General features: G+C 47.9%; 8 protein-coding genes across 8 annotated transcripts; 2 read left to right on the plus strand and 6 right to left on the minus strand.

Annotated features, from left to right (window-relative positions):
* Positions 1 to 171: 171 nt before the first annotated feature.
* On the minus strand, positions 172 to 537 carry BC939DRAFT_481700 (uncharacterized protein; the record flags this gene model as incomplete). The annotated part of the gene is made up of 1 exon (XM_051559050.1): positions 172 to 537. One exon carries the CDS (start codon positions 535 to 537, stop codon positions 172 to 174), a length of 366 nt encoding a protein of 121 aa, XP_051406858.1.
* Positions 538 to 1215: 678 nt separating this feature from the next.
* Positions 1216 to 1554, minus strand: BC939DRAFT_467737 (uncharacterized protein; the record flags this gene model as incomplete). The annotated part of the gene is made up of 2 exons (XM_051557829.1): positions 1407 to 1554; positions 1216 to 1295 (listed from the first exon to the last, which is right to left on the minus strand). Coding segments are annotated over exons 1-2 (179 nt in total), but the record flags the coding sequence as incomplete, so codon positions are not given.
* A 192-nt stretch (positions 1555 to 1746) lies between these two features.
* Positions 1747 to 2420, minus strand: BC939DRAFT_507944 (uncharacterized protein; the record flags this gene model as incomplete). Its single annotated transcript, XM_051560948.1, has 2 exons — positions 1747 to 2049; positions 2118 to 2420. 2 exons carry the CDS (start codon positions 2418 to 2420, stop codon positions 1747 to 1749), a joined length of 606 nt encoding a protein of 201 aa, XP_051406860.1.
* Positions 2421 to 2896: 476 nt separating this feature from the next.
* BC939DRAFT_467738 (DASH complex subunit Dad4) lies at positions 2897 to 3445 on the plus strand. Its single transcript, XM_051557830.1, has 2 exons — positions 2897 to 3068; positions 3179 to 3445. The coding sequence occupies exons 1-2, from the start codon at positions 3012 to 3014 to the stop codon at positions 3335 to 3337; spliced, it is 216 nt and encodes a 71-aa protein (XP_051406861.1). The 5' UTR covers positions 2897 to 3011; the 3' UTR covers positions 3338 to 3445.
* Positions 3446 to 5133: 1688 nt separating this feature from the next.
* Positions 5134 to 5653, minus strand: BC939DRAFT_467739 (uncharacterized protein; the record flags this gene model as incomplete). Its single annotated transcript, XM_051557831.1, has 1 exon — positions 5134 to 5653. The coding sequence occupies exon 1, from the start codon at positions 5643 to 5645 to the stop codon at positions 5136 to 5138; it is 510 nt and encodes a 169-aa protein (XP_051406862.1). The 5' UTR covers positions 5646 to 5653.
* A 3364-nt stretch (positions 5654 to 9017) lies between these two features.
* On the minus strand, positions 9018 to 10542 carry BC939DRAFT_467743 (uncharacterized protein). The gene is made up of 5 exons (XM_051557832.1): positions 10305 to 10542; positions 9979 to 10135; positions 9788 to 9878; positions 9577 to 9697; positions 9018 to 9474 (listed from the first exon to the last, which is right to left on the minus strand). The coding sequence occupies exons 1-5, from the start codon at positions 10497 to 10499 to the stop codon at positions 9295 to 9297; spliced, it is 744 nt and encodes a 247-aa protein (XP_051406863.1). The 5' UTR covers positions 10500 to 10542; the 3' UTR covers positions 9018 to 9294.
* A 189-nt stretch (positions 10543 to 10731) lies between these two features.
* Positions 10732 to 13390, plus strand: BC939DRAFT_507948 (YjeF N-terminal domain-containing protein; the record flags this gene model as incomplete). The annotated part of the gene is made up of 7 exons (XM_051560949.1): positions 10732 to 10846; positions 10949 to 11289; positions 11391 to 11456; positions 11542 to 11755; positions 11840 to 11979; positions 12070 to 12831; positions 12932 to 13390. The coding sequence occupies 7 exons, from the start codon at positions 10732 to 10734 to the stop codon at positions 13388 to 13390; spliced, it is 2097 nt and encodes a 698-aa protein (XP_051406864.1).
* A 1640-nt stretch (positions 13391 to 15030) lies between these two features.
* BC939DRAFT_481704 (uncharacterized protein) lies at positions 15031 to 15772 on the minus strand (the record flags this gene model as incomplete). The annotated part of the gene is made up of 3 exons (XM_051559051.1): positions 15031 to 15179; positions 15344 to 15440; positions 15533 to 15772. 3 exons carry the CDS (start codon positions 15770 to 15772, stop codon positions 15031 to 15033), a joined length of 486 nt encoding a protein of 161 aa, XP_051406865.1.
* Between the last annotated feature and the right edge of the window lie 2575 nt (positions 15773 to 18347).

Raw genomic sequence — 18347 nt, forward strand, 5'->3', positions numbered from 1 at the left:
TTATGCGCCAGTAATTGTATTCGGTCCAGAGCGGTTTCCGCGTCGGAAGCCAGGTGAAAAATCACGCGCATAGATTCGATAGATACGGGGTTGTGGCATTTACGGAACATGGATGTTGCTTCATCGATGGTCCTCCAGCTAGCAGACATGTCGGACGGTCTCTTTCTCAACTTATGTAATGTTACGAAAGCAGAAAGTAAAAAGGACTCTGTTCACCTTCCGCTTCGGTGAAGCCACATAATCATTATCCAGATCATCGCTATCCTGGTGCTGCTTGAAAACGTGCTTGAACTCTTCGCTGCTTATGATACTTATTGCAGCTTCATGGGTCGACTCTGAAGGTCCATCGCTGTCGCACATACTGAAATTGTTGAGGACGTAAAAGTCCTTTTGCTTGGAGATGATGTCCATGATGCTCGCGTATTCTTGTTCGAGCTCCTGTTGAAGGCGTGTTACTCCATCAAGCGTAATGACACCAAGGTAAAATCGAACAAAAACACTTGGAGACCGCATCGAGCGAATCGTAGGACAAGACATATATGCCGGATCGAGACCACAGTCGAATATACCGAATCAAGCCATTCAGAGTGCGCCCACCACAGGAGAAGTACAGGAAGACCATGAAAAAGACTTGTGAGGATACGCGGGATTATATGGACCGGGTTAAATCAAACCACACCAAACGGGCCGATCTCTACCACCACTCAGGGACAAACAGGACGCATTCTGACCACCAAGAAATAGTTCCCTCGTACGATCATAAATAAAGTCCGAGAGATTGTCGTGTAAAAAAAAAAAAAAAGCGTAATGACACCAAGGTTATGTAGACGTTTCTTGCGCTCTGGAGGCATGGCTGGGACATGGGCGATGCAGTTACGGATACAGGCGGGATTGACCTTCTTCCATACCTTGGCCAGACAAGCCTAGAGTAACCACTTCCTCCATCATATAGGAAAATTTTCCGCTATCCCTTAGACCGTCCCGTCTGGAAAGAGAGACAACCATCTAGGGTAAATTTTAACTTATACGGCCAGTACAGTTATCCTTGTTGCAGCCGGTGGAGGCGCTCTGAGCGAGACAGGCTACTGATCCACTCGAGACCAATATTAACCAAATTCTGGGCGCCCACGCAGTCCCTGCCTTGCTGTCTCTGGTACCCATCCTCGAGACACAAGAGCCTCTAATTCGCTGGCTTTGCCATTCTTCGATCCTTGTTTTGTCGTACACAGCTTGAGCACTTCAATGATGTGAGATACTCATCCGAACAAACGACGGTGTACCCGAGGGTGTTTGCCTATGTGGTGCAGTGGCATGCGGAGACATGGCATCAGTATTGATACTGGAGTGAAAACAAGCAAACCGCAATGAATATGTTTATAACAACATATCTTGTGGAAAAAATACCTCTTGAAGCTCTCGTGTAGCGATGCCAGCCTGGTATGGGTGTTGAACTTTCCTGACCCATATACAAACATCGCCAGTCTCGTTGGCCCAGTATGCATCCCTCCTTGTGGGTCAACGGTTCGCAGTCCCCCATGCACAGCATAATCCTTCTCAACCCGGTTCGTCTTTTTGAGCTCCCACAGCTTTTTTTTTTTTTTTTTTTTTTTTTTTTTTTCCTTCGAGTGGGATCCGTAAAAATCGAGAAGTGATTGTAGGACATAGTTGAACTGTCGGCGGCCGTGCTGGTGTTCTTCTATACTTATGAACGGCGACGACGGTAGGGAGGCCTTCAATTCCGATATGCTAAGTGTCTCGCATGTATACCATCCCTCCTTGTCCGTCTTCGATCATGACACGGACCCGTTCGCGCTTTTTGGCCTCCAGCGCGACTCTGAATGACAAGCTAGGGCTGTAGAGGGCGGGGCGTTTGATAGGCAGGTTCTTGATTCCGGAGCCCAGCGCATAAAACCATGCCGGAATTGCTTCGCCGGAATCCACCCCAACAACCACAACGCCCCGGAGGTCTTGATCGAAGGCCTTTGCAAGAGATCCTTTGCTAGAAAATCGCGACGTAATCTCCGGGATCCGCGTCTTAGTTTTGGATGACTGCCAACGTCGTCGTATGTCAAATGCCATTAGGTGGAGCTGGACCCTGTCTGCTCTCATCATGTTACTGATGGTGCAGTGCTCTTTGAGGCTGTCACCACTTGGGAAGTCAGGCGGTAGGGAGGCTCCGTGCCTTCGGCAGCTGCTTGCTTCCTAGCCTTGTGATTTGCAAAGGCCCTCTTCATGTATCCATCGAGTGGAGCTTGGCCGTACGTGTTTGAGTTGTCCTCCAACAATCGGTTCATGGTCATTATTTCCATGCCATATGTAATCTGGTTCCTGAGGGGATCCGCCTTAATCTCGACCCTGTCTCCGATAGACAGTAGTCGGAAAAACTCCCCATACTTCTCCGATGCAAGTTCGTGGGCCATCTCCGAGGATCAAACTTGATATTCCGCGTAGGGTGCGTCTTTGAATTTGAATTGCCCCATAGAGGTGAAAGAATGGCAGCCTCAGAGCACAAGATGAAAGTCGCCTAGCTTCGACACTCGACAGAAAACAGGACGCAGCTCTGACAACACACGGAGAAACAAACTCCACCAAGTTTGGATGTGTCCCTTCATAAATGACACCTTGCCTTCCTGTTTATCGCCATCAGAGCTCTCGTCATCCTCAACTGGAGATATATCATCCATGAGCAAACAAGCACGCTTCAAAAAAGCAACGACGCGAGGTACGTTTTTTTTTTATTCCAGACAGTTGGTATGCTACCTTGTACCCTGGAGAATAGCAATAATAATGATGGCATTCATTTATTCAAGTGTGCAAGCTATTGCTATTTTATTCTAGACAACTGGATCGTTAACAATGCCCAAAATCGGAGGAAGGGATAATAATGAATTTGCAATGTTCATGGAGCTGCTCTGTACTGTGGCTGTTTGGTTAGGTTGGTCGAGCACATTGCAAATTTGCAAGGACTGCTGCGCTACAGCAGACTTCATCACAAACACACGCAGCCCGCCATGAATCCACACCAAGAACAGCAAGCTGCTCTCCTCAACCGAATCGCCCTCAATGTCGTGAGTGTCTCTTCCTTCTTTTTCTCGACGATTAGCATTAACCAAATCTGCATCCACTTGGCCTGTTTTTATCGCTCTCTAATCATACTGTTTATTGATGTTCTCATCAGGAAAAACTGAATGATTCCCTCGAACAACTCAACGAAAAACTGGCCCAAGTGAACGACCAAAACCAGCGAACGGTGCTTATTGCAGAAATCTGGAACGCGTACTCCAAGAGTGCGCACATCATGCTGGAGGGGCTTGGCGGGATCCAGCCTCCAGAGTAAAAACAGGACCCCATTCTTTCCCATTGAAAGAGAGAACGCTTGCGTTATCATTGTAAACATTATCGAGCATTGTACTATAGCGAATAAAGACCATTCAAGCACAACGCGATCTTTTCCTTGAATGCCAATTGCACGGAGAAGCGAGATTGAATAGGCAGAAGCCTCCATCGTATTGTTCTCGCCCTCTGATATTACAGCGGATGTAGTAAGAGTAGGAGTCCCCGCCAATAAGTGCCAGCACCAATAGTTTTAGAATAGAAATTCAATTCAAAAACTCACCAAGCCACATATTCCACCATTTTTTTGTTCCCCAGAATAAGAAATCAATTCAAAAGAAATATTTGGCCAAATTTATTCCCCCGCACAATTTGCATGTAAACGGCCGGGACATGCTGCTGGCGCATCATCTTCCTCAATCCCTAGACCCTAGACTGCAGACTCTATTCCCAGAACATAAGTGAACGCTCTCCAACATGTCTGAGCGCGTGGACACGTCTACTCCTGCTGAATCATCCAAACGCGACGATTAAGTCTGCCCGTTCGCAATACGTTGACCTTTACCGATTCCGCCACCCGCAGCGCATCCTCATTTGTTTCCTCTCCTCTTGGATATGGGTGAAAGCCTCCTGATGTTTCCCTCATCACCATGCTGGAACTCTTACGAATAGACCTCTCACCCTTTCTTAACCACACTCCATTTGTAATATGAACCTCCGAAAATCTAATTCCTGGTTGAATCACAACGAGTTATTATAAAGATTTGCACTGCATGCCCCCACAGCCACAGCCGCCGATCGCAAACACAGCTTTGCAGAAAAGATCAAGGACAAGATCTCGGGCACGCTGCACCACCACTATCACCACCGCCACACGGTCATGACCAACACCACACCGGTGCTGAACAAATGCACCACCAGTATGGCGGTCCAAGCAGCGCTCACGACAACGCCTATGCGGCCGAGGCAAATCTCGTCGGTGCACACGCGATCCCTTCAATGACTAGCCGTGTGGACCCGAACAACCGTTCCACCGATGCTCCTTAGCGGAGAGCAGCCATGGTCAACGATTCTCCAGCCGCACATACCTAGGCCCCGACTGATCTGCCTCTCCAGGGATAACTACAGTTCTTCCAAATAAAGTGTGTACCTCCTCGTAAAAAAAAAGAGGCGATTTGCGATGTTCATGATCTTCCCCCCCCCTCCTTCATCTCTTTCCTCTTTCTTCTCTTTCTTCTCTTTCTTCTCTCTCTTCTCTTCTCTTTCTTCATCCCAACTCATCACTCCCTCACTAGCCAAACCGGATCACTGCCGAAACCACCTCCATCAAACCTGCGACCAAAAAAAGCATACTCAGATACATACCAACAGCCATGGCCAACTGAGGTGTCATCAAGAACCCCAGCGGAGACGCCACCAAGAAGCCCAGACACTTCTTGAAGTTAGATGCCTACAGTACAACAATTTTATGAAAGCTGAGCCTGCTCGTATCAAAGCCGAGATACCAGAGCTCGAGCACAAGGGGGGATTCAGGCGGGCCGCCATAACATGGGCCAAATCGCCCGAGAACCCCAAGAGCTCTGCCAGGTAAAAGCTTCATTTCCTGACCACTTATTTCCCCTTGAACCAACGTACCATTACTAATAAAGCTTTTAAGTCCAATTCATATTGAAAAAAAAAGAAGCAATGTTCATGATAAAAAAAATAAAAATAAACGTAGATTATGGTGGAAAGATCTGTTTATTCTTTCGATTATTTTACAATATGATACAAGGAATACATCAGTGTGTTCAAGTTCAATTCTATCGCGAGAGTGTCGACGAGTACAAGAGCGACGTATCGCTCAGCATCTGCTGCTCAAGGCCGGTCAGGGTCGATGAGAAGGCCGAATCCGTTTTTGCAGACATGAATGGATCGTTTAGTCCTGTTACCACTCCCGCACCAAATCCCAGACTAAAGGGATTCATGACCGGGCTCTGTGGAGTCAGAGGAGGCACTGGAGACATGGGCGACATTGAAGGGGATAGAGTCGATGATGCATTAGAAGCCGTCGAGGAGAAGGAAGGGCTGTAGCGGTGGTAAGAGTTATGAGCATCAGTTGCCATTGACTGGGAATCCATGGACTGGAAAGGGAACAAAAGCTGCTGGTGAAAGGACTGATACATGGACAGCTGTTGTTGTTGGCGCATCCACATCATCTTGGCCTCTGTTTCCTGGGTCTGCTGCATGATCTGACGCTGCTGATGGATCCATCGAGGAAGGAGCAAGGTCTGTTGCTCGCCAATGTAGGAGTGGTCCTGCTCGTAATACATAAGCAAACTCTGGAGCATCTCGTACGCCTCCTCCTTTGTAGGGACCTTGCGCATCTTGCCATCGACACTCATTCCAAAGGCTGAACTTGAAGTCGGTGCGGTCGGTGCCACAAAGGCAGACGACGTCAACTTGGAATCCAAAGTGGTTGCAAGAGGCGAAATCGTTCCCATTGAAGCAGTGTTGCCGGGTATATGGAGCGGAGGGAGAGAGCCGAACAGGTTAGGATATGGGCTGATGATGCCTTGAGACGATGGGTGGACCTGCTGCCGCTGGGCGGCAGGCTGGGGTTGAGAGAGTGCTGGCTGGATGCTGAGGATGCTACTGTCGTTGAACAGGTTCGATGTAACATTGCTGTTCGTCTTGGATTGCTTCCTGGGTGAAGGTGTGGCTGGTGTAGCCTCGCGACCATCAGATCCAAATTCATACGTCGAGTGATACTCCTCTTCATCGTCCTCGGTTGATACTGCTGCAGATCCATGACGTCCATTTGCGCCTTGTTCCTGCTTGATCTCAGTCTCACGCAGCGATGTTAAATCCGAGAGCGAAGGCGACCCACTCTTAGAGCAGATAGATTGTCTCTGCTCCTGCTGGCGATCCATCTCGACGATCCAGCGGTACCGTCCGAGTTTATCTGCAGCCCATTGGACGCCAAGTCTCCTCTTGAAGTGTCGCAGCCAGCCAAAGGAGCAACGCATTCGCTTTGCGCTGGGGATGGACTGTGCTAGCCGAAGAGCGTGCGACTGCAGCTCGGCATCATTGAGGCGACGACCCTGACTGTCAACACTGGCAGGGCTCTTGAGAAACTCAACCATGGCTCGGTCGAGCTCAACCGAGGCGGGTTCTCGCACGCGCTTGAGCTGCCCCTCCCATCTCGCGCCTACTTTGTAGCACAGACAGAATAGTCGGTTAGTATGTTAGATGAGCAATTGGCAGGAACCGAAGCGGAACCGAAGCGAGCCGAGGCTGGCAGGTGACCACCGGCTTGCTGAAGCGAGTATTCAGTAAAATAAAGTTTTGCAGTCCTGAATCTTAAACCAACAAAGTTGTCATTGACGAGAAGGTTGAATCCAATTCCGATGTGGAGAGGGCAAAAATGCTCTCCCCAATACTGCAGAGGCAATTTGCACAATTATCCTCATCATCGCGATGGATTGGTACTCTGGGTCGTATGTGTGTGGAGACGAAGGAGGCGGAATTCGCAGGTATATTCGTTGGATTTAACATACCTTCACCTGCACCATCGGCGGATGCATTCAATGATCCTGGGGAGGATGACCGATCACTCATCACACTGTTGCTTCGGCCGCGCTTGTTAGTGTCGACTTTGGGGGCGGCGCCATTGTCCTTGTTCTTGTTCTTGTTTTTGTTTGGACTGGCCCGGTATTTGTTGACGCGTCCAGTGTCCTTGTTCCGATCAAGGCAAGCGTCGTTTGTAAAGAGTTGCGAAGACTGAGAATCTGCTGCCTGTGAATTTGGTGATCCGCTGAGAGTGTTCTGCATGGTTTGGTAGAGGTCCTTGTGGCCAGCCATCAAGGACGCGCGCTGCTTGTGAAGAATCGAGTAAACAGTGACCCTGGCGATCCGAAGTCCCCATGTTGCCTGGACCCAATCGCAGACTTCAGTAGGTCGCAGCTTGTGGGTGTCAGCCTGGTGGATCAATTGACGCTTCTGTTCACGAGTAAGTGAGGTATGTTTTTCTCCGAATACACCCATGGCGTATGTTATATAATGGATCTAAGGTGGGTGGAGCTGGCGGTGGGTATGTGTGGGTGGATGCAAAGGGGTGATACAGATGAAGGTGTTATAACGTGGAATGGAGTGGAGTGGAGTGGAGTGGAGTGGAGTGGAGAGGGGAGATGGTTTGTTGTAGAGGCCCGTGGACGAAACAGAGAGAAATTCACAGACTAATTACGAAAGAAAGCGAGAACGAAAGAGATAAAGAGAGATGGGAGTGGATGTGGAGGGAAAAATGAATGAGGGAATGATGCCTCGTTTTAAGTGTTTTGCGCATGTACCCCCCATGTACCTTATGCCCGCCTTGGTTTTCTTTGGGTTGACATGTGTCGCGCTGAATGCGTGTCTCAATGGAAGGAGAATTTTGACTGAATAAAAAAACCCCTGCACTGCTCCTTTCTCCACCCACTCTCCACGGCCTACATAACCTATAATTGCGCTCCATTCTCTCCCTCCACTGTGCACCATAATTTACCTGCGCCCGTCCGCACGAGAGTTGAGCAGTCAGGAAGAGCCCGTCCTCAGTAATGTTTCCTACCCCAAATGAACCTTACCTCGATATCCGAATCAATTTGCATTATAGTCTACTCATAAAGATCATCGTGATGTACTGCACCGGCACTGGTACCTGCTCGAACCAGTCCCAAGGTGCCTTCGCCTGCACTGGTACCTGCTCAAACCAGTCCCAAGATGCTTTCGCCTGCACTGAGGTAGGAAACGGTTAGGTTATCCCAGGTCAAGGCTGAGGAAGAACACTAAATTTACCGCCACTGATTTTCGTATGTCTTTCAAAAGGAATGCGTTTGATCCGATCTGTGCGTTTTGGTCCTCTACAATATAGCTTTGGCATGTTATATTCGTCAATGGGGCAGTGGCGAGCTATGCCACATGTGGACTGCGCGCGGGCGATGTTTTTCTCTGGCTGCCCAGACAGCTCTTGTGTAGCCTGCCGAGACCAATCGTCAATAGCTCTCATCAATTCCATGTGTACATGTGTAACAGAAGCGAGAAGCGAGCCGAACATCCAACCGACCGGATCAAAATGGGAGCCGCACACGCCCATATGCACATCACATCGCATTTTTTTTTTAGGTTGGTTAACCTTCCTTGGCCGCCCTGTACCTAGACTGATGCCAATGATGACGGCAAGGGCCAACATGAGTCCACCGGCTGGTCGGTCGGCTGGTCAGCCGGGATACATGAGTTCATGGGGAGCAAACAGAAGAAATACGGTTAGTTGACATCAGACAAAAGAGCTGGTATTGCCACCAATCGGCGCAGCATCCTGAGTACATCAGCTTCACCATCTCCACGAGGTATCTCGTACGGTACCTGTGTGCATAAATGCCCCAGGCGAATGCAGACACACAGCTCTCTGAGTCCACTCAAATTCGCTGCTGCTGCTGTGTTTTCAAAGGATACGCGGTGTGATATTGAAACGCATACACACAGCCTTGTTACTGCCACTCTCTGACATTATTCGTAATGAATGATATAGGATACGAGATGAAAAATGCGATCTTATTTAACAGAGAATAATGATATGCATGCTTATTGGGCTTTTGACATGCCAACACTGGAGAACTCTTGATCTTCGGTCGTCGATGGGGCTACAGTCGATTCGATACTTGTGTTTTCTTGCGCAGAACCACCTGCGGTGACAGCCGTCCCCACCGTTTCTTCCTTGGTCGCCTCCTCCTTCTCCTCCTTCTCCTCCTTCTTCGCCTCCACCTGCTCCTTCTTGGTCGCTTCACTGTCTTGAGTTTGAGCTGACTCAAAGATAGTTTGGATGTTGTACTTTTTGAGGGCGTCGTAATCCATAACCACACTCATAAAGCAGATACTCTAAAGCATAGAGAACGAAGACAAAGCAGCAACTATAAGAGCAGCGCCTCTCATAATGCTGACGAATGTTCAAGAAGGAGTAAAAAATAGCAATAGACATACCTTGATCACCTCGGCGAGAATCACATATTTAGGATTGGTCAGATCCACTCTATGCTTTTGACCCTGGCCGACTGTGCTGGCCAACTCTCGGACTAAGATCTCGCGATCAACCTTGTCATTATGCCGGATCTTGGGGATCACCTTGAACTGTGCGCGTTCAGAATCAGATACGATCATTAGAGACCAGTCGCGATAACTCCTTGATCATTAGAACCTCTATGTATGATATGGTCCATATTTGATGCTCACCGTTGTGGATTCCTGGTTTTCTGCATGGAAGTACGGAGCCAAGATGCGTGCAGACATCACACGAATATCGTCCATATTAGCATAGCTTGTCTCTTCCACAGGGATAAAACGCTGGCAGTACCTACAAATCACAATATTAAGTAAACCTTCGTGCGTAGAGCATATAAAGAAACGTTTCAGCACGTTATCTTTCAAAGAGATGAAAGCATACCTCGTCCGCTTGCTGCCCAACTTTTGAAGATCAGCCAATACATGGTGACAGAGTACGGATGGTTGGATTCCCATGGCACGAATGAAGATAACTGTTAACGTGTACCAATCAAGAATAGTCCATGAGTATGTGCACCAGTTGACCATAGGTTAATTACAGTTATGACAGGCAGTATGTAGCATGGTCCCTACCGCAGTCTGTGCCTGTCGACAATGGTAAAAAATTCTTGCCTCCCTTCGTCTTCTTTGCTTGAGCGACTTCACGAGCGATGGCATCCTCAATTGATTCCTCAGCATCGCCTTCCTCAGCATCGTCGTTAAACTGTGGTCCGTAAAGTTTCTCTGCGTACTGAGAAGAATTAGAGGATATTGATTCCATTCGATTAGCCTAGCACCTGTACTATCCTGCTTAACGTTGATTCTTTAACGTTGTCAGCGAGTGTCATAGGAGCCTTGTCTCTGGTGAGTTATTGCGTGAGAATTGGCAACATAAAACTCCATGATGCCCAGCCCTTTACCTCTGATAGCAGATCACAGGCTTCTTTGCCCGCTTGAATTTCCTTGCCTCTGGCGCAAGTGACCATAACGCCCTTCATCTTGGGATCGATAGGGAATCCACCCGGGAGGTACTTCCCGATCTTGTGGACATCCGTCTTGGACTTTTTCCCATTGCCATCCTGTCCCTTTCCTGCCTTGCGTTTGTTTCCACCCATGTCCAAAGAAATTTGATCGTTCGAAGGTGAGGAGAAGCGAAGGCGAAGAAGAGGCAGATCAGCATGAGTGGCTTACGCTCGCTCACTGCTCGAAGCCCTTCTCGCCTGTAGTTTCTTGAACTTGCGAGCATTCTCCCCTGAACCATCCCACCTGCTTTTACCAACACCAATCAGCGCGTTTTAACGTCAGGACGAACAGAAGCAAGGATTATCGATACCACATCGGACAGCAATGGCTTCTGCATTCATTGGCCTCAGCGTCAAAGTACTCTTGACCAATGGCACGTCCTTAAAGGGCCATGTCGCCGACGTCGATCCGATCACACAGCGACTTATGCTACAGGACGGTATGTCATTGTCGTTTTGCCTACATTGGACCATTGACTAGCACAAGGAACATGAACTGACCTTTTCAACGTGTTCTTTGCCTGCCTGGATCGTTCTCGCAGTCATGGTCCAGCTTGTCCACGATAACACGATTAAAGTCATGTCCTCGTTCAGTGTACCTGGAGGAGACATTAAAGACCTCCAAGTGCTCCCTAATCAGTCTCCAGTTAATTCATTGTCCTATGGATCAGCCTCACCATCTCGCCCGTCTATTATGCCCTCCACAACGACTACCAAGCACGGAGGCACGATGGGGCCATCAGCCATGCCATTGCCAGCCCATTTGCAGCCAAGTGCGACCTCCATTAGCGTTACCAGCAGTGGTAGTAGGTCATTTCATGACCCAGCTATTGTCGCTGCCGGTAGCAGCAGTTTACCCTACCATGATCCAGCCATTATTTCCGTATGGAGCAGCCATGACCTTTATCGATCGTTTAGTCCTCGAAATAATAGTGCCGATCACTCAACTTCATCTCTCCTTTTTCAACTCAACGCCTTTTTTAGTACAAGTCAAGCGCCTCTCCAACAAAACCACAGCCGCCGCCAAATGGGCCAGAAGCATTAGCCAAGGTAATTCTCTTTCAGTTTTCGATAAGGAATGGATTGTTATCATCGCTGGATTTTTATCAGCTAACGAAGACAACTATTTGTACAGGAAATGGGCGCAACGAAAACCAGCAAGGCACATCATCAGAGCCGTGACAATCTGAATGTGGCAGAATCGAGTGCCACCGAATCTGTGAGTCGGGGACCAAGAAGGGCGCGCAGGGCCACGCATAACAATAATCACGCCAACAGCAACAACTACAACAGCAATAACAACCTGTCAGATTATGGTTCTCCAGGACCAACACACAAAACTGTAACAGGTAAACGATTTGTTCCAGAGAAGGACAACCATCAACTAGTTCATTGTCACATCTAATATTGGTATGGTTGCTCTCCAATTCCAGGCAAACGATCCTCACGAAGATACAAGGAAGTAGTGCATGAATGGGCGCAGGGCGACACAGATGACTTCAAGGACGAAGACTTTGACTTCCAGCACAACTTGGGACTGTTCGATAAAGCTGCAGTCTTTGCAGAGATACGGGTGCGTTGGTTCTTTGCTTTTTTTTTTTGTGCGTATTCTGATTTAGTGTTACTTATCAAGAATCTCCATTTTTCTGCCACTACTTTATAGGAAGCTGACGAAACAGCGCCTGAATCTTTGCTGGTCAATTTGAATCGAAATCCGAACAGAGCACGGGCTATGGAGGAAAGCCTCATGCTGAGGAAACTAAGGCCGACTGAGAATGTTCTTGATCCAGCACCAAAGCCGCCTACTTATAGGGGAGTTAACAGCAAGGGCAGTGCTCATGGATCAGGCCAAAGCGAGGAGGATGAAGTTGATGATAGCGATGACGATGACTCGTGGAACAGCAGCAGCGTAGACGAATCCTCTACAATGACAAAGGCCATGGGAGCCGCAGCAGCGACACCAGGGCTGAAGATCAGGTCAAATGGAGGTGCAACTGGTGCTACAACTCTAGGTTTGCCTTCTTCATCCGCAAAAGGGAACGGCGATGGGTGTAGCAGCAATGGCGGAGGCGGCGGCAAGAAACGCACTGTCAGGATTCAGACGCTTTCAGGGGTTGCTTGTCCAGCTGTAACGTCGCTTCAGATGCAGGAGGTCGAGAGGCTGTCAGCCATGGAGATGGGCTTAAGCGAGGAACAGATGATCGAAAATGGCGGTCGAGGTGCAGCCATGATGTGTCTGCAGGCTTTGGGAGGGTCGAGAAGGATCCAACCCAACAACCACAACTCTGCACCTTTGGTGGTCATTCTCGCAGGAAACAATCGCACAGGGGCGTATGCTCTCTGCGCTGCACGGCATCTCTCGAATCATGGGTGCGTCGCGCTAGCATTCGTTGCAGGCTCGAATCTCGGAGGGCAACTCCTTCCGGTAAGTCGATGTATCACAACCAATGCGTAAAAAGTCGCCCTTCATATTCACCTCTGGAGGCTTGTATTGACCTTTCCGACATTTTATTTTGTTCTATCAGCTGGTCGCATCTCAGTCGAGGTCGTTCCTATCCGCTGGTGGAGAGTTGATCCACACAATCGCCGAGCTGCCACAGGCATCCTCCCCTGTCGACCTGATTATGGATGGAATGCTCGGCTATCAGTTAACAGTTCGGGACATTGTCGACTCTGATGAGCGTGAAACGGTATGCGACCTGATGGACTGGGCGAATGACAACAAGGCGCCGGTGCTCAGCCTGGATATGCCCAGCGGTGTGAACGGGACGACAGGCCAAGGGGACAAGACAAAGTTTTGTGTGCGACCCAAATGGACGCTTTGTTTAGGAGCACCCAAGGCTGGATGTCGGTCCAGATCAACAACGGGCGAATTGTTCCTGACGGATCTGGGCATCCCTAGGACGTGCTGGAAGAAAGCAGGAGTGAAGGGTTGGGGGATGCCCTGGGGTGCCGATTTTTTGGTTGGTTTGGAATACTTGTGAAATAAAATAACCGATTTAGAGCGACTTGGCAGCATTCGGTGCTGCTTCATTCCCTTGGTGCATGATTGTGTGTTAAGAGAACAATGCTGGTAGAAGCGGGCTCATACGTTAGGACTCACAATAAGGTAACCACACTTGATTTTCGCGTCTATGGTTTGTGCCTTAATCCGATCCCGTGGCGGAGCCAATTCTTGTGGCAGTAGCGTTGATTTGTTTATAAAAACGAAGACTTCCTCTACTTGCACAGAACGTCTTATCCCATGTATTTGGGTCATCCTCAATACCCTGCAAGGCGAGGCAGGGCTGGTTAGCATCACCGTCAATAATTGCACTGTGTTCTCCTTCGTCTGTAACTGGCTTATGGCAGGCAAGCGTTCATAGCGACGTTGCTTTTTGATCCTTCGATGTCGGCTCTTCCTATCATACTGAAGCAGAATTCAGTAGGCGTTGGATTGTTCACCCCCTAATAGGGAACGTGAGCTGGGTTTAGACCGTCGTGAGACAGGTTAGTTTTATTCTATTGATGAAATGCTGTTGCAATAGTAATTGAGCTTAGTACGAGAGGAACCGTTCATTCGGGTAATTGGTAATTCGGCCTACCTGAGCAGGCAATAGCCCGAGGTTATCATCCGTTGGATTATGGCTGAACGCTTCTAAGTCAGAATCCGTGCTAAAACGCGACGATTACCGCCTTTTCCGATTTTTAGTTTAATACGAATAGACCCTCGGGTCCTGAATCATACTATGTGAGGAAAACAATATTTAAAAAGATGGCCTCTTCAACAACAAATGTCAAATGAGCGAATGGTTATACAAGACTTACAGCGACTCGAACATGATCCGAGTTTTTCTATCCAGTGAACGAAGGGCTTTGCACGCTCCGTCTTTGTCGTTATTGATCCGAAGCTATATACAAATGCGAGAAAGGTTAGGTTTGGTTCGGTGGATGAGCCTCATTGCATAAATGCAGGACAATTCACATACCCTCACTGCTTTCAGCACTGCTACATCATCAATGGTGGGCTCGAGAAAGATCACCTGTGTGATCAGTTGTTCCAAGGTGAAATGTATTGTGGTTCTTGAGATAAGTGAGAAAGAGATGTGGCTCCACAAACACACATCTGCACGTTATCTATTAATCAACTCTAAATTAAGTTTCAGAGGTGATGGATTTATATGGTAATAAAGTACACTGGACTCGGCTGAAGCTGAATATGTAGCACAAGGCTCCACGTCCGAAAGACTTGATCATTCGTGATGTTGGAACAAACGGAACAAATACACCCATAATTGCCCTACATTAGTAGAGACAAGGACTGCAGTGAGACCAAAGAATACAAAAGACCGACAACGAAGAATATAGATCCGCACCTACATCGCGTCCGCAATGTCAGACTTAGTGATTTGCTTGTCGGTTAATGCTTGCACGCAAGCCTTCTGATACACTTGAAACCTGCAGGCTATGCAGAAGTCTTTGACCATCCATTATGAGCCAATGAATCAAGGTTAGAGTTATCACGCGCATCTTTGGATATCATTTTGTGCAAGGTAGCGATGTATGCACCTCACACACGGTGTGGTGTGAATTGCCTATATTGGCTAGAGGATTTGCTAGTTCGTCGTCCTCAATGAAAGTCGAATCACTCGCTGCTGGTGCCGTGGTCGCTAGACATGTCGTAGTCGTGGGCAATTCCGGCGATAATTCGTTTGATGTGGAAGACGATACAGACTGTGCTTGAGAACTGGAGCGTGGCGGTGGCTATGCTGCTGATGACTCTGCTGACAATCTCTTTGGAGCGTCTTTTTTTCCTCGAGGATGATGTAGATGTGTTTGATAACGATATTTTGGTGTTATCAAGGGTTCAATAAAAATGATATCAGAAAGGGTCGTTGCTTCCTCGATACAGATGGAGACACGCTTTCACGGGGACAACGGCACTGTCATACATGTACCCGAAGCGACAAACGCTGCATACTGCTCTGTGTACACGTTGGAAGTGGCTCTCGCTTGCTCTGACACGCCGGGCAATAGCACTTCTGTGTGTTCATGCTAAGAGACGATGGTAACGTAGAAAAGAATGAGGCATGAGATGAACCAAACAAGGGCGAGACAGCAAAAAAAGTGTTAGAGGTTAGACTTACAAACTTGATCGCGTTTTCAAATTTTTCCAGCCTCTTTTCCTTGACAGCTTTGCGAAGTCGCATTCCATTGTCGACTTTGTTTTTTGAATTGTGATTCAGAAGGTACGGCATCACTATTGACCGCCACAGCTTGTCGAAGTCTGCTGCCTCGAGGACAACGGTGCTGTTCCTCACGAACCCTATGATGCCGATGTCCTTTCCATCAGCCCGATCAAGGTATGCCTGTTGGCCGTTGTCCATGTTGCCGATTGGTGGAGGTGATAGGATCAGCCGCCCCACGCTTCTTGGGGTTTCCCCATAGCCGTCTTGTTCTTGCCGGATGACAAGGCAGAATGACGGTGGTGTCTCGTGGTGTCCGATAGTGCTTCTTTTAGTTTAAATAGTCGCGCCTCTCTCTTGATCGATTACCACCAGCTCTTGATTTCATTTCTCTGCATGCCAGGATAGTCTTATTTTGAACGTCGCTAATATACATGTTCTTATTCCTCCTGATCCTCTATGATTACCTTTCCGATGCCACCTTCGACGCGTTTGCGAGTGGCACGTCAGGGTCAAGCGCCCTCCCTGCCTCCAGTTTTTTTCCACAGCAATCTCGAATAAATTGTTTACGAATGGACTTTCGAACACATGATGATGAGTGTTTTCAGCGGAACATTCAAGATGCGTCCTCTATCCGAGTGGCCGCGTGAGCTGCCAATCTCCGAAATGTGTGTTGCTCTCGTTGGAAATGTCGGAATTGTCGACTGGAAGGAACCAGGACTTGAGCAATGCATTTCTGATATGTCGATGGAGGAGTTTATGGACGCCTACGTCAACCATAAGTCCATCCAGGACAATAAGGCCGTCGCACCCAAAATCCAAACCCTCCGGACCAGACATGGTTTTTTTCATTAGGATCGATGGCCGAGTTTTTCCCGTGTTCGTGCAACTGAAGCTTCATCAGGACTTTTCGAAAGAGGAACGGAACAGTGCCCTCAGCACAGTCTCTTCCGAAAAAATTGCCGCATATTTCACCAGAGTTCACTGTATATTTAGTCTAACAAGTGTACCTCCAGCTCATGATTATATTTAATACAAATAAATACCTAATCGGTGCGGTGTGTGGAGCCACATCTCAAAAATCGTAATTTCTGCCCGGAGGACATATTTCAGCATGATTATCGCATACCCCGCCAAGTGGACTTCCGAGTTGCCCGCACGACCAGATCTCAAATTTGAAGGCGAAGGCATGCGACAAGTTGTGATCAATATCGGAGTGAGCAACTTTGCTGAAATCTTTCCCAAGGATCTTGATCTTTCTTCATTCTTGAATATATAAAGATGCATGGCTGTACTCAATGATGTCAGGATATGATATGTAGTACTATTCATTGTGTGGCACGAGAAGGAGAGAGTGCGCGACCTTTTTTCTTTTTTTACATGCATATTGATGCGCATGCATTACTAATTCTGCGCGTGGATGATTGGCCTCCACATTTTACACTGCCTAGTGTACTCATCTCATGATGGCATTACCCTTCATTTTCCAATGCACTCTTGATAGAGTCCGCGTCAAAAAGTGCCAGAACACTTATATTTTTACATTAATAAATTTTAGTTCAGTCGATCGTATGGCCATTATTTTATATGAATTATCTCTCGCAATAGAAATCTCCATGTGTGATCGTCTAGCGCTCATGTCAGAAATTGAGCGCACAGTTAGCCCTCCAAATCTAGCCGCCGCAATATAACGTCGCAAATGTAGCCTGAATATTAAGTGGATGTGATCTATTCCTATGAACTGACAGTTTATATTCTGCATCTGCTCTCCAGCTCCAGTTTCTTGCGTCTGTCTCGCTGCCCTAACTCTCGACTCTTGCTCCATACGAACACAGTCTCTGATCTGGAATGTAGATCCTGTCTGCTGTTCTATTTTTTACCGCGATTGTCATTCCTGCCATTACTGCCGCTCCTCCTGAAGCTCCTGGCGTTATCACGGTTCCTTTGCTCATACCCACGACTGCTGATTTCACTGTAAACTATCCACCGGTCGTTACAAGTGTCAAACCTCACAGGCGCGAACCGGGAGATGTGAGTGGACTTGGCAGAAATCCTAGGCAATAATAAACCAGATGAAACGTCGACATATTCTCTCTTGTCTCCTTAGATACTTGTTCCCATCGCGAGATCAGTGGGCTTCGCAGGATCGTTCGATTATATGCACGTCATTATGAACTTTTGCTTCCGTTGCCGCATACCTCCACCTTTCGAGTCTTTTTTGAGCTACTTCGGTCCAATTGTCACCTTCTGGGCCCAAACATTTAGGTCCCTTTGGTTCTAGGGAGTCGAGTTCCCAAGCGCAATGATCAAAGGGCATTATGAGCACGATATGATTCCCAGTTGCGCCAAAGTTGATCCCGTTGTCATGGCGAGTCCAATTGCTGTCGTCTTGCGTACCGTTGTTGTCTTTACGATTGCACAGGAGGCAGTGATGAAGGCTCTGCAGAAGCAGATTATTTTCCGCTACAGCCTTTTAGAAGGTGTTATTATAAATGGAAAATGAATATCAGCGAGTTTTGAATTGGTAGAGTGAATTAACACAATTAATACGTACTGAAGATGTATCCACCTTGATGCTGCTGATGATACATGTGGATGTAGGAGATGGGTGCTGGTTTGCGATGAAATTGATAAGAGCCAGGGTGCAACAGAGGCCATTTTTCGCCTATCAATAGACATCAAAGTCAGAAGGAATAGCAGTAAAAGTTCGCAGGGATATATGGCATAGTATGAAGCGACTAGTACCTGCGTGGAAAACAGAGACCGTTTAATGGTG

This window comes from Gamsiella multidivaricata (assembly GCF_025024155.1).
Source record: "Gamsiella multidivaricata strain RSA 2152 chromosome Unknown BC939scaffold_112, whole genome shotgun sequence".
Lineage (NCBI taxonomy): Eukaryota > Fungi > Mortierellomycota > Mortierellomycetes > Mortierellales > Mortierellaceae > Gamsiella > Gamsiella multidivaricata.